This window comes from Stenella coeruleoalba (genome assembly GCF_951394435.1).
Source record: "Stenella coeruleoalba genome assembly, chromosome: 8".
NCBI lineage: Eukaryota > Metazoa > Chordata > Mammalia > Artiodactyla > Delphinidae > Stenella > Stenella coeruleoalba.
In genome coordinates, this window is record NC_137154.1 from 84,463,280 (window position 1) to 84,478,452 (window position 15,173).

The 15,173-nt window shown below is 37.4% G+C and overlaps 1 protein-coding gene across 2 annotated transcripts in view; it reads left to right on the forward strand.

Moving 5' to 3' along the window:
- Nucleotides 1-6,212, forward strand: part of ATM (ATM serine/threonine kinase) — a 138,853-nt gene extending 132,641 nt beyond the window's left edge. For both annotated transcript variants that reach the window (XM_079928766.1, XM_079928767.1), the window contains 2 exons: nt 3,046-3,182; nt 3,289-6,212. In XM_079928766.1, the coding sequence (XP_079784892.1) occupies nt 3,046-3,182; nt 3,289-3,472 (321 nt within the window). In that variant the 3' untranslated portion in view covers nt 3,473-6,212. The remainder of the gene's footprint in view (nt 1-3,045; nt 3,183-3,288) is intronic.
- The last annotated feature ends 8,961 nt before the right edge of the window (nt 6,213-15,173 follow it).

Below are 15,173 nucleotides of genomic sequence, written 5' to 3' on the forward strand. Positions count from 1 at the left end.
TTATGAACCAAAGTCCTCTTTATGGCCCCTTTGGACTGCTGGTGGCGATATGGATTTTTGGTACAAAGAGAGTTAAAATGGGTCCCAATAGTGTGTTGATAAAGTTAACTCTTTATCAACTTGCTGTTCCCAAGGCTGGAAAAGCTTTCCCTTTTCCCCATATACATATTGTCATTTGTTTGCCATTGGTGCTGCAGCAAGAATAAATGATAACATGGATGCCTCAGTAATGCAGAAATCAAGGTCTAAAATCAAATTATCTTGCTTTTTTTGCATTTAAGACCAAAAAATCCAGACTTTTCAAATTAATTTAAGATCCCAAGAAGTTTAATGTATTCCCCAGTATTTTACTCTGTTCAGTCTCAGTCAAAAGGATTTTTGTGTCTGGGTAGATGTGGGGGTTCCTTCAGTACCGATGTCCTGAGTTAACACTTGCTAGAAGAGGGTAGTTCGTTCAAGGCTTCAGAAGTTTTATTAGTTGAATGCCAAATTGCTCGTGAGCCTCATTCTTTAAAGAGTGGTAGGAGATAAAGTTAGAGAGGTCATAGTGGGCAGATTATTTAGGGGTTTCTAACTTAGTGTGAGGATTTTAGACTTTACTGAGTAAGATGGAAACTGTTGGGGAGTTTCAGGCCACTGCATCTCCACCTGCAATAATGGTGTCACTTATAAGCTTTTATAAGCTTTGTGTGTTTTACACTGATTTGCTTAATCTTCCCTCTGTAAATCTGTCTGAATTTCCTGAAATAATTTAGTGTGGTTGTCCCAACCTTCCCAGCTGACCTCACTGTGGACTTTGTGCCTTCAGCTTTATCAGGGTACTTCTCAGGAGTTTTGTTGGATCCCAATCCTCTGGAATGTCATTTCAGTCTCCTTTTTTGTAGTCATTACGTTTGCTCTGTTAGATTTCATTGAGCCACAGCCACTGTTTCTGATATAATAACAATTAAAACTTCTCGCTTCCTAACCCTCTTTAAGAACACTGTGACTTGGCTGCATTTCCCTTTCCTTCTCAGTACATTTGTCTCTACTGGCCTTCAAGATCTCATTTTCTTTTTCATAGTAGACCATCCTGTCTTCTAAGATTTTATCCTTTCTACTAAGGTAATCTCTCCTTTTAACTCAATGGTTCTTAGCCAAGTGCAGTTTTGCTCTCTAAAGGACAGTTGGCAATGTCTGGAGACATTTTTGATTGTCATAATTGGGGCTGGGGGAGATGTGAAGGTACTATTCACATCTAGTGGGTAGAGGCAAGAGATGCCACAAAACATCCTATACACACAGCCCTCACACCAAAGAAATATCCAGCTAAAAAATGTCAGTAGTGCCAAGATTGAGAAACCCTGCTTTAACTTAATCTATATTCCTTTCTTGTTTTTTGTTCAACCAGTCCTGTTCTGATAATAAACCTAAAGTATATTTTTTTAATTACTCCAGTTCCTCCTTGATTCCAGAATTTGCAAATATGATTCCTAACACAAGCCCTTGGGTTTGAAATAATTCAATTGTGTTGTTTCTCTGTTTCAACCAAAGAAGACCATATAGTCTGTTTATAATAGAGGCCCCTATTTCTTTTCATTAGTTGGTTAATAAAATATATGTCCCTTTGGGGAGTGAAACTGGTTTGGATCCCTGAAGTCTAAACCCATGTCAGTGCCCAATTTGAAGTCCCATAGAAACCCTTAAATTTATGGACAAACCACATATATTCAGAGTCAGTCCCTCTGTACTTTTTAATAGTCCTGGAGGATGCTCAGAACAGCATAAACAGATGACCAGTTTTTGGTACTGCTGATCTAGTATTTGTCCTGGAATTAAACGTGTAATGCTAAGGGCATTTTATAGTATCAGACTGCAGACCTACCTAGAAACACAAAAAAGGCAGCAGCAAGAAAGTATTCCAACTTTGTAATGCTGGAATATCCTGCAAAATCAGGCATTCTTGGAGTTGAGTCTTCATTTATTATTAAGACTTGTATGGTAAGCATTTGCTGAGGCCTATTTAAAAAAAATTATGTGCTTATAAACACCAGGGGCAGTTAGCTGTTCTGTATTGCCGAGGTCAAAAATCCCTGTGACCGGGCTTCCCTGGTGGCGCAGTGGTTGGGAGTCCGCCTGCCGATGCAGGGGACACGGGTTTGTGCCCCGGTCCGGGAGGGTCCCGCGTGCCGCGGAGCGGCTGGGCCCGTGGGTCAGGGCCGCTGAGCCTGCACGTCCGGAGCCTGTGCTCCGTAGCGGGAGGGGCCACGGCAGTGAGAGGCCCGCGTACCTCAAAAAAAAAAAAAAAGATCCCTGTGACCTCACTTACTAAAATTAAGACTTAGAATCACTTGCTCTGGCCATGCCAGTTATTTTAGTATTCAGATTCTACTCCATATGTAGATTTCAAGATGCCAACCATAGCACTAGACCTTGGGTTTTGAGGAGTTTTCAATAAATTATACCTTTTTTTCTCCACCCAAATTTGGAACTAATTGAGTGGAAAAGAAAGAGCCTTAAGAAGCCATAGAGATCAAAATGTCAGGTTTATTACTGATACAACTGTTGGAGAATATGGCTTAGGCGTAAGGTCCAAATAGGCTTGCTACTGCTGTCCAGCTCCCACAATCTAATATATCCCTTGGTACAGCTCACCTGAGGGAGAGTTGGGGCCTGCAGAGAGTTGGGGCCTGCAGAGAGTTGGGGCTTTGGCAAATGTTCTTACCGAAGAACTGATCAAGAGGAGAGGGAGAAGGAAAGAGTAACTAGTGCTTGTCTGCTTTTAATTGATTAGTTTCACCCAATCAGGAAACATGGGTCAAAGGATGTCACAGCCCCCAAAATGGAGAAAGAATGAATGCAGATGGGAGAAAAATCCGAGAACATCATGTTAGTATAGTTTCCTCCACAAGGAAACATGAAGCACGTGTGATAAGTTTGCCCCTCCATCCCAGTCAACTACCATGTGACTGGCCTGTATTATTTTTATAATACTGGTTCTACTGTTTCTAAATACATCATCAAAATACACATTGTTCTTCTAATACATATGTCCTCTCTATCTAGGTCCTCCTGTATGATCCTCTCTTTGACTGGACAATGAATCCTTTGAAAGCTCTGTATTTACAGCAGAGGCCAGAGGATGAAAGTGAGCTCCACTCCACTCCAAATGCAGATGACCAGGAATGCAAACGAAATCTCAGGTGAGCAGTTTTTGGGGAAGGATCTGTTGTCAATTGTTCAGATTCTCCTATTCCCAAGACCCTTTAAACTGTTCCACCTCATTAACCTTTGTGTTTTTTTCATTAGTGATATTGACCACAGTTTCAACAAAGTAGCTGAACGTGTCTTGATGAGACTGCAAGAGAAACTAAAAGGAGTGGAGGAAGGAACCGTGCTCAGTGTTGGTGGACAGGTGAATTTGCTCATACAACAGGCCATGGACCCCAAAAATCTCAGCCGACTTTTCCCAGGCTGGAAAGCTTGGGTGTGATATTAAACATGTGATTGCCTTTGAATTCAGCCTTTAGAAATTGTATTTTGGCCTTCATTTTTAACCCACCCACATACTTCAAATAGGTATTAATATTGAACTAAGTAAACTAATGTGTTTTTTAAAAAACGTTTAATGCTTGCTTCATTTACCTAAAGATGCTTTGATAGTCTCAAGGAACAGTTTTCTCACACTTTAGAAATAGTCAGTCAGTCATGCTCTACTTCTAAGGTAAATGTTTATTTTTTCTTCTCAAGTGCATACTTGTATCATTTTCAGTAGAATCACTGACTTTTGCTTTAGCTGAAAATGCAAGCAGCATGAGTATAGCAGCAGCGCTGGCAGATTTTTCTTTAGTAGGAGTTAGAACAAATAAATATACTGCTAGTTTTGATATAGCTTTAATTAAAACTTGTTTCCCGGATATTATATATGAATGATAAAATATTAATATATAAAAGGAAGAAAATAACTTTAAAATTGTAACCATCTGTATACCATGGTAAATATGTTTGGATTTTCAGTAGTAAGATCACTCAATGTTACTCAGTAATGAAGGTGTTATGATATGGAGAACAAATTTCACAGACACAGTATGGTTACTATTTTTTAGAAATGTATATTAGACCTTCTCATTCTGTTCTCTTTATCTTTTAAGCCCTCTGTGTTTCCAGTACTTTATCTTTCTATGATGCCTTCATATCTGTCTTCTAGTTCATGAATTCTCTTGTCTCTATGTAATCTCCTTTTTAAACTATTCATTGGGTTTCTCCTTTCAAAAATTGTTTTCCATTTCTAGGTATGTATCATTCTTAAGATTTGCCTATTATTTGTTTCATGATGTCTAGTTGGGGTTTTTTTTTTTAACTTTAAGTTTCTGTTGTTTGTATATGTTGGTTTTTGTAATTGGTGGGCTGTTTATCCATGTATTTTGTGACTTTAGAAGGTGAGCTTATTTTCAGTAGGACCTTCTCATGGGAATCTTGAGTGACCTGGGCTAAGAATAATTCCTTCCAGAAAAGTTTTATGTCTGGTTATGTCATAGTTCCAGGGCTATCACTGACAGAGGACCACTCTTTCTTTAATATCTTGGCTTCCGGGTTTCCTGACCTGAAGAGTACTATAAATTTACTGAGAGAAGACTCCCAGGCCAAGACAGACATTCTTCCACATTATCTCCCTGTGCTAGTCAGCAGAATGTTTTACCGATGACCCCCCTTTCACTGAGAGTGTAAGCCTGAATGTGTCCCAACCTTATGGACATGAGGGGAGGTGCATTTAATTACTACCCACTGCCTTTTTAAAGTCCTCTTACAAATGTTATAGCTGAAATTCGTAGGTTAATGAGATTGGCAAGTTTGCCAGGATAGCTAGAATATCAGCTCACACATCTACCTCTCTCGTTTTTAGTTTCCTTCTGAAACTGAAAATTTTTGGCCATAAGGATTTCCCCTTTCTTACAACTTCTGCTATGTGTTTAAAAAATATTTCTTATACCTTACCTAGCATTTCTGTGTGTATTGTTGGAAGGAAAGGGTTTAGGTATCAAGTTTGATATATAGCTAGAAATGGAACTCTTCTGTCCCCATAGTGTCATTAGATAAACAAATAAAACTATTGACTTGTCTATTGGTGAATATAATCCTTCCTCCATCCTTAGGAAACTGTTCATCTCAGCTGCAGAGATTAAGAAATGGGTGATTGAACCTTGATGAATGAATAGGATGAATGAATAGGAAACCTATTTTTATTACCAAAGTGAATCAAGGGAATGTAGCAAACTTAGAATGTCTTTATTTAAGAAAGCCTTGAAATCTTCATGGGTGGAATAAGAAATTATCAGCTAGATGATAGTATAGGTAAGTGAATTTAAGTGAATTTGTAGCTAATTCTTGCTAGTTGATGTATGTTATTCAAAGAGCTTTGAATAACATCATTAATCTACTCTTCAGCATTGAATGGTGTGCTGTAAAGCTCCTGTCCTATTCAGATTCTAAAGATTATGACAAGATGGAACAATGTCTGGAAATGAATAAGATAGAAATCTGGGAACAAATGAGGAATGTTTAGGTTTTTAAAATATTTATGATAAAATATTTGTTGTATGCTGAGTACCTGACATACATTATATGCAGTGTCTTTTGCAAGATTAGTGATGTTATTCCAGTTTACAGGTGGGGAAAGTGAAATTTGGAAAAATAAAATAACTTGTCCAAGGGCAAAATATAATATGTTGAAGGTACAAGTTTAATATGGACAATCTCTAACTTGGAAATCTTTCAAGTGAAAAGAATCTAGGCTTTACCAGTCAGTTGCTCATAAGGTCAGTGGAAACCAAGGAGAGAAGCTACTAGAAAAGCAGATAAATTACAGACTGTTTGAACAGTTGTGTTCAGATTAAGGGAGATACTATTCGTTCCACTATTCTCTGTGCTGATCATACCACCTAATTAGTAGGTAAATAAATCCATGGCCATGATAGTATATACTTAAAATATATGCACTTAGAAATGCTAAAAATTTAAATATGGCCTAAAGCAAATAAAAGCAAAGAGGAAAACCTTTGATCTTCTTAAAGATTAAAGTAGGCTAGTGTTTAAATACATAGAAAGCTAGTGTACTGGCTTGAAATATGGAGATATGTGCCACTTCAAATATTTTGGTTGTACCTTAATGAAATTATATATTTCATGTAGATTTTTTTTAGTACTATTGAATGTATTTCTTTATTACACTGTTACCTGTTTTAAAATAAATCTTAAAGAAAATATATGCTAAGACTCATTCATTTTATTTAAATATTTGAGTGTTCTGTGCGCCAAGCATGGTGCTGGGTATACAGCAATTTACAATGCAGTGTGAACTGAGAAGCCTGCTACACAGGACCAGACCAGTATGGTTCATCTCACTCTAAATAATCTAGTAGTTTTTCTTGATTACCCTGTGACAAAAAGCCAAATGAATGTTCTTTTTTGGGGGTGCCTAGAGAGTGATCTGGTCGACATTTCTAGAGTCTAAAAAATATATACTGGAAATGACAAAGATCCTAATATTCTAAATTTGAAGTTTGCATTCCACATATTTTTGTTTTTTAAAAAATCAGTAACTTCAGTCTTTAGAGTTTCAGGCTTTTTTGTCCAGTTTCTGAAAAAAGTGAATTTTGCATAAATACAGTACAAAGTTTTCACAGAGATTAGGTTCAGAATTTGGTGTGTAAGGTGAAAATCTAATGAAAATTATTCCCTGAAAAATCCCTTACTTTGCCCATAATGTACAACATGCATAATTTTTTTAATGTACAACAATATGTAAAAATATATACTTTTACACTAATATACAATGTATGATTCTAAAGCAGTGGTTCTCAGGGGGTAATTTTGCTTCCCCACTCATTTGGCAATGTCTGAAGACATTGTGAGAGCATGAAACATGGACATATAGTGTTGAAGTTTAAGATCAGTACACATTTCCAAACCAGGAGAGAAATGGTCATGATTTGACTTGTAGATCTTGCCTTGCTATAAGTGTGTGTTCATAGCTGGTCTACTGTTAACATGATTTGCTATTTTTTTTAATTTTGGTAAAATACACATAACATAAAATTTACCATCTTGACCATTTTTAAGTGTACAGTTCAGTAGTGATATAAGTACATTCACACTGTAGTACAGCCAATCTCCAGCACTGTTTTCACCTTGCAAAGCTGAAGTTCTGTACCCATTCCACAACTCTCCATTCTCCCCTCCACCCAGCCCTTGGCAACCACTATTCTATTTTCTCTCTCTCTGAGTTTGACTGCTGTAGCTTCCTACTATAAGCATTTGTCTTTTTGTGACTGGCTTATTTCACTAATGTAATGTCCTTAATAAGGTTCATCCCAGTTGCTGTATATCAGAATTTCCTTCTTTTTAAAGATGGAATAATATTCCATGGTATGTATAGACCACATTTTTGTTTATCCATTTATCTGTTTGTAAACACTTGGGTTGCTTTCCCCTTTTAGCTATTATGAATAATGCTGCTATTGAGCATGGGTGAACAGATAGGTCTTCAGGAATCTGTTTTTAATTCTTTTGGGTATGTACCCAGAAGTGGAATCACTGGATCATACGGTAATTCTATTTTGATTTTTTTTTTTTTTTTTTTTTTTTTTTTTTGCAGTATGCGGGCCTCTCACTGTTGTGGCCTCTCCCATTGTGGAGCACAGGCTCCGGACACGCAGGCTCAGCAGCCATGGCTCACAGGCCTAGCCGCTCCACGGCATGTGGGATCTTCCCAGACCGGGGCACGAACCCATGTCCCCTGCATCGGCAGGTGGACTCTCAACCACTGCGCCACCAGGGAAGCCCCTATTTTGAATTTTTTGACGGAAACACCATGCTGTTTTCCATAGTGGCTACAGTGTTTTACATTCCCACAAACAGTGCACAAGGGTTCTGATTTTTCCACATCCTCACTGACACCTGTTATTTTCTGTTTTGTTTTTTAATAGTAGCCATCTTAATGCATGTGGAAGGGTCATTCCTGTAAGAAAAAACATTGTATACTTTATACAAATCCAATGAGTGGTATTGCAAGAAATAACGAGTTTTACGGGGGAAATATGTCCTTCAGTTAACAATTTTGAAAACCTTGTTCCGCCTTACTTAATGTTAGGTTATTTGAAAACCACCCCCAAATGTTCCCTAGTATTTAAATATTCACTATAGACTTATAATTCTTTGTAAATACTTAGTATTTCTTATTGCTTAAGCAATTTTTAAAAAATATCCCTGACTGTAAAGAGTTGGAAGAATTTTAAGAGAGAAAATGGTAATCACTCAGCTGGTTGCAGATTTGGTGGGGTTTTTTTACTTTATTTTTTTGCGGTACGTGGGCCTCTCACTGTTGTGGCCTCTCCCGTTGCGGAGCACAGGCTCCGGATGTCCAGGCTCACGGGCCCAGCCACTCCGCAGCATGTGGGATCTTCCCAGACCGGGGCATGAACCCATGTCCCCTGTATCGGCAGGTGGACTCTCAACCACTGAGCCACCAGGGAAGCCCTACTTTATTTTTTTAATTGAAATATAGTTGATGTATAATATTATGTTGGTTTCAGGTATACTCCATGGTGATTTGACATTTGCATACATTATGAAATCACCTTGATAAGTCTAGTAGCTATCTGTCCTTGTACAAAGTTATTACACTATTATTGACCATATTCCTTGTGCTGTATATTATATTCCCCAGGCTTATTTATTTTATAACTGGAGGTTTGTACCACTTGCTCCCCTTCACCCATTTTGCCCCCTGCACCTTCTCCCCTCTGACAACAACCTCTGTTCTCTGCATCTGTGTCTGCTTTCATTTTGTTTTGCTTGTCTTGTTTTTTAGAATCCACATGTAAGTGAGATCATACGATATTTGTCTTTCTCTATCTGAATTATTTCACTTAACTATACTTACTTTGCCCTCTAGGTTCATCTATGTCACTGCAAGTGGTAATATTTCATCCTTTTTTTTTAAAGGCTGAGTAATATTCGATTGTATATATATACCACATCGTTTTTATCCATTCATCTATTGACACTTAGGTTGCTTTCATATCTTGGCTATTGTAAATAATGCTGCTATGAACATTGGGGTGCATATATCTTTTTAAATTAGTGTTTTTGTTTTTGTTTTTTTTGAGGAGGTAAATACCCAGAAGTGAAATTGCTGGGTCATCTGTCAGTTCTATTTTTAATTTTTTGAGAACCCTCCCTATTTTTCATAGTGGCTGCACCAATTTAAAACAGTGCACCAGGGTTCCCTTTTCCTCACGTCCTCATCAACACTCGTTATTTGTTGTCTTTTTAACAATGGCCATTCTGACAGGTGTAAGGTGATATCTTGTTGTGTTTTTGATATGCATTTCCTTGATGATTGGTGATGTTGAGTATCTTTTCATGTGTCTGTTGGCCATCTGTATGTCTTCTTTGGAAAAAATATCTATTCAGGACCTCTACATTTTAATTGGGTTGTTTGGGTTTTTTGACGTTTAGTTGCATATATTTTGGATCTATCCTTTGCAAATGTCTTCTATTCAGTAGACTGCCTTTTCATTTTGTTGATACCTTTTTTCACTGTGCAAAAGCTAGTTTAATGTAATCCCATTAGTTTATTGTTGCTTTGGTTTCCCTTGCCTGAGGAGACAGATCCAAAAAAATAATGCTAACATCAGTGTCAAAGACCATACTGCCTTTGTTTCCTTCTTGGAGTTTTATGACTTCAGTTCTTAATCCAGTTTGAATTTACTTTTGTATATGGTATAGAAAAGTAGTCCAGTTTGATTATTTTGCATGTAGCTGTCCAGTTTTCTCAACACCATTTATTGAAGAGGCTGCCTTTTCCCATTGTGTATTTTTGCATCCTTTGTTGTAGATTAATTGACCATAAGTGTGTGGGTTTATTTCTGATCTCTCTATTCTCTTCCATTGATCAGCCTGTTTTTATGCCAGTACCGTACTGTTTTGATTACTATAGCTTTGCAGTATTGTTTGCAGTCAGCAAGCATGATACCTCCAGCTTTGTTCTTCTTTCCCAAAATTGCTTTGGCTATTCTGGATCATCTGTGTTTCCATACAATTTATAGAATTATTTGTTTGGGTTCTGTGAAAAATGCCATTGGTATTTTGATAGGGATTGCATTGAATCTGTAGATTGCCTGTGGTAGTATGGTTATTTTAATAATATCAATTCTCCCAATCTACGAGCACAGTATATCTTTCTATTTGTTTGTGTCATCTCAGTTTCTTTCGTTAATGTCGTATAGTTTTCTGAGTACAGGTCTTTTACCTCCTTGTTTAGATTTTTTTCCTAGATATTTTATTCTTGTTGATGCAATTGTAAATGGAATTGTTTCCTTAATTTTTCTTTCTGAGAGTTTGTTGTTAGTGTATAGCAATGAAACAGATTTTTGCATATTAACCTTGTGTCCTGCAACTTAACTGAATTCCTTTATTAATTCTCATAGGTTTTTGGTGGCATCTTTAGGAATTTTTATGTCTAGTATCATGTCATCTGCAAAAAGTGACAGTTTTACTTTTCCTTTCCAATTTGGATTCCTTTTATTCCTTTTTCTCATGTGATTGCTATGGCTAGGACTTCCAATACTATGTTGAATAAAAATGGTGAGATTGAGCATCCTTGTCTTGTTCCTGATCTTAGAGGGAACACTTTCAGCTTTTCACCATTGAGTATTATGTTGGCTGTAGGTTTGTTGTATATGGCCTTTATTATGTTGAAGTATGTTCCCTCTATTCCACTATGTTGAGGGTTTTTATCATAAATGGATGTTGAGCTTTGTCAAAAGTTCTTTTCTGCATCTATTGAGATGATCATGTGATTTTTATCCTTCAATTTTTTAATGTGGTGTATTTCATTGATTTGTGGGTGTTGAATTATCCTTGCATCCCTTGAATAAATCCCACTTCATGGTATATGATCCTTTTAGTGTATGGTTGAATTCCACTTAGTAATATTGTGTTGAGGATTTTTGCATCTGTTTTCGTCCGTAATGCCTGTAATTTTCTTTTTTTGTGTTGTCTGTCTGGTTTTGATATTTGGGTGATGCTGGTCTTAGAGAATAAGTTTAGAAGCGTTCCTTCCTCTTCAATTTTTTGGAATAGTTTGAGAAGAACAGGTGTTAACTTTTATTTAAATGTTTGGCAGAATTTACCTGTGAAGTCATCTGGTCCTGGACTTTTGTTTGTTGGGAGGTTTTTTAAAAGTATTGATTCAATTTCATTATTGGTGTTTGGTTTGTTCATATTTTCTATTTCTTCCTGATTCAGTCATGGGAAATTTTACATTTCTAGGAATTTGCCCATTTCTTCTTGGTTGTCCATATTATTGGCATATAATTGTTCATAGTAATCTCTTATGATCCTTTGTATTCCTGTGGTTTTGATTGTAACTTATGATGATTCTGACTAAAGGTTTTATCAATTTTGTTTATCTTTCAAAGAACCACCTCTTAGTTTCATTAATCTTTTCTATTTTTTGTTTTTAGTCTCTATTTCATTTATTTCTGCTCTGATTTTTATGATTTCTCTCCTACTAACTCTGGGTTTTGTTTGTTCTTCTTTTTCTAGTTCTTTTAGGTCTAACTTTAGGTTGTTTATTTGAGATAATTCTTGTTTCCTGAAGTAGGATTGTATTGCTGTAAACTTCCCTCTTAGATCTGCTTTTGCTGTGTCCCATAGATTTTGGATCATTGTGTTTCTATTTTCATTCGTCTTCGGGTAGTTTTTAATTTCCTCTTTGATTTATTTAATGACACATTGGTTGTCCCTACTAAATACTATGTTACTGTTAGTTTCTCCCTTTATGTCTATTATTATTTGCTTTATATATTTAAGTGTTCCTATGTTGGGTGCATCTATATTTACAATTGTTTTATCTTCTTTTTGGATGGATCCCTATATCATTAAGTAATGTCCTTCTTTGTCTCTTGTTACAGTACTTGTTTTAAAATCTATTTTCTGTGATACAAGTATTGCTGTCCTGGTTTTCTTTTAATTTCCATTTGCATGGAATACTTCTTTCCATCCCATCACTTAGTCTGTGTGTGTCTTTAGATCTGAAGTGAATCTCCTGTAGGCAGCATATATGTGGGTCTTGTTTTTCTATCCATTCAGCTACTCTGTGTCTTTTGATTGGAGCATTTAGTACATTTAAAGTAATTAGTGATAGACATGTATTTATTGTCACTTTGTTAATTGTTTTCTGGTTGTTTTCGTGGTTCTTTTTTTGTTTTTTCTTTTGCCCTCTTTCCTTGTGATTTGATGGCTATCTTTAGTTTTATGTTTAGATTCCTTTCTCTTTCTTGTGTGTCTGTTATTGGTTTCTGGTTTGTGGTTACCACGAAGCTCACATATAACATGGTATAAGTTACATAATCATTTTAGTTGATCTCTTAAATTCAAATGCATTCTAACCAGTCTACATTTTTACTCCCCTATCCCAATGTTTAATGTCTTTGACATCGTATTTTACATCTTTTTGTGTTGTGTATTTCTTTATTTATTGTGTATATAGATGGTTTACTACTTTTGTCTTTTAACCTTTATACTAGTTTTATAAGTGGTTGAACTACTACCTTTACTGTGTGTTTCCCTTTACCAGTGAGATTTTTCTTTTCATAATTTTCCTTTTTATAGCTGTGGACTTTCCTTTTCTGCTTAGAGAAGTCCCTATAACATTTCTTTTTTTGTTTTTTCTGGCCATGCCACGTGGCACGCAGTATCTTAGTTTGCCAACCAGAGATCAAACTCATGCCCCCTGCAGTGGAGGCACAGAGCCCTAACCACTGGACTGGCAGGGAATTCCCTATAACATTTCTTATAAAGCCAGTTTAGTGGTGCTGAACCATTTTAGCTTTTGCTTGTCTTTGAAACTCTTTATCTCCCCTTTAAGTCTGAACGATAGCCATGCCAGCTAGAGTATTCTTGGTTGTAAGCTTTTTCCTTTCATCACTTTGAATATATCATGACACTCCCTTCTGGACTACAAAATTGTTGCTGAAAATTCACCTGATAGCCTTATGGAGATTTCTTTGTATGTTACTAATTGCTTTTCTCTTGCTACTTCTAAGATTCTCTTTAATTTTTACGATTTTACTTTTTTTTTTTAAATTTTTTTCTTTTGGCCATGCCGTGCAGCTTGTTGGTTCTCAGTTTCCCAACCAGGGATGGAACCCAGGCCACAGCAGTGAAAGCCCGGGATCCTAACTCTATGCCACCAGGAAACTCCCTTTGCAATTTTAATTATAATGTGTCTTTGTGCGGACATCTTTGGATCATCTCGTTTGGAACTCTCTGTGCTTCCTGGACTTGAATGTCTGTTTCTTTCCCCTCGTTAGGAAATTTCTCAGTAATTATTTCTCAAATAAGTTCTCTGCCCCTTTCTCTCTTCTTCTAGGACCACTGTAATGCAAATGTTAGTATGTTGTCTTAGAGGTCTTGTAAACTATCCTCATTTTTTTAAATTCTTTTTTCATTTCTCTGTTCAGCTTGGGAATTTCCACTACCATGTCTTCCAGATTGGTGATCCATTCCTCTGTATTATCTAATCTACTATTGATTCCTTCTAGTATATTTTTTATTTCAGTTATCTTATTCATCAACTCTTTTTGGTTCTTCTTTATATTTTCAAACTGTTCGTTTAAATGGTCATGGTGTTCTCCATTCTTCTCCAGAGTTCATTGAGCACCTTTATGATCTATACCTTGAACTCTTTATCTGGTAGATTCCTTATCTCTACTTTGTTTAGTTCTTTTTCTGATATTTTGTCTTATTCCATTGTTTGGAACATAAATTTCTGTCTTCTCATTTTGCCCAATTCTCTGTGTTTATTTCTATGTACTAGGTAGGTTGGTTACATTTCCCAATCTTCCCAAGCCTTATTTAGGAAACATCCTGTGGGGCTCAGCAGCACACTCCTCTCTGGTTAAGAGGTATATGTTCTAGTGTACCCCCTACGTGGGCTGCCTGTGCGCTTCTGTTGTGACGTGGCTGGCCCCAACCCCACTGGCTGCAAGACCATGTCTTGTACGGCGGCTGTGGGCCCACTGGAAGGTGGGGTAGGCTTCCTATGTGGTTGTGTGACTCAGGGGCATTCGGGATTGGTGCTGTCCCACTGGTGAGAGAGGCCAGGTCTCCACATGGCTGTCTGTATAGCCGAGGCCTCAGGGTTAGTGCCAGCCTGCTGGTGGACAGGGCCAGGTCTCCAGCACTAATAGGCTAGAGGGAGGATTCCAAAATGGCACTGGTGTTACCAGTACTAGATTAAGCTCCCCAAAATGGCTGATGCCTCCATCCCCAGGGGGAGTCCTGATTGCTTCTTGCCTCTCTGGGAGGTTCTCTAAGATCAGTAAGTGGGTCTGACCCAGGCTCCTTTCAAACTACTGCCTCTGCACTGGGACTCAGAGCATGTGAGATGTTGCATGCACCCTTTAAGAATGGAGTCTGTTTCCTGTAGCCTTCTGGCTCTCCCTAATTTAAGTCCTGTAATTTTCAAAGCCAGACACTCTGGGGGCTCATCTTCTCAGTGCAGAATCCCCAGGCTGGGGAGCCTGATGTGGGGCTTGGACCCCTCACTCCTTGGGGAGTACCTCTGTGATACTGATATTCCTTCCATTCGTGGGTCGCTGACCCTGGGTTGTGGTTCCTGACTATACCATGTCCACCGTTCCTACCTGTCTTACGGCTCCTTCTTTAATGGAAAATCTTTTCTGCTAGTCTTCAGGTCATTCTCACAGATAGTTGCTCTGTAAGTAGTTATCATTTTGGTGTTTTCATGGGAGAAGGTGAGTTCAGAGTCTTCGTACTCCACCATCTTGGCCTTCACATTGTGTTAAATTATTGCAGTGTAAAGCAACATGGACAAGTGGATTTCATAGACATCTCAAACATATTCATGGCATAAAAAGGCCAAGAAACAATGAAAATAATCCTGATGAGTCAATGCCTTCTACTTCTAAGGAAGGCATACCATTGCTGCACAAACTCTTCCTGATATTAGAAGAGCCCGTTTTATGAAGCCAGTATTACCCTGAAGTCAAAAATACAAGAATTACAAGAAGAACAAAACAAAACTGAAGACCAATATCGTTCATGAATAGATGCAAAAGGCCTTACCAATATTAACAAGTCAATTCCACCAATATAAAAGAGAT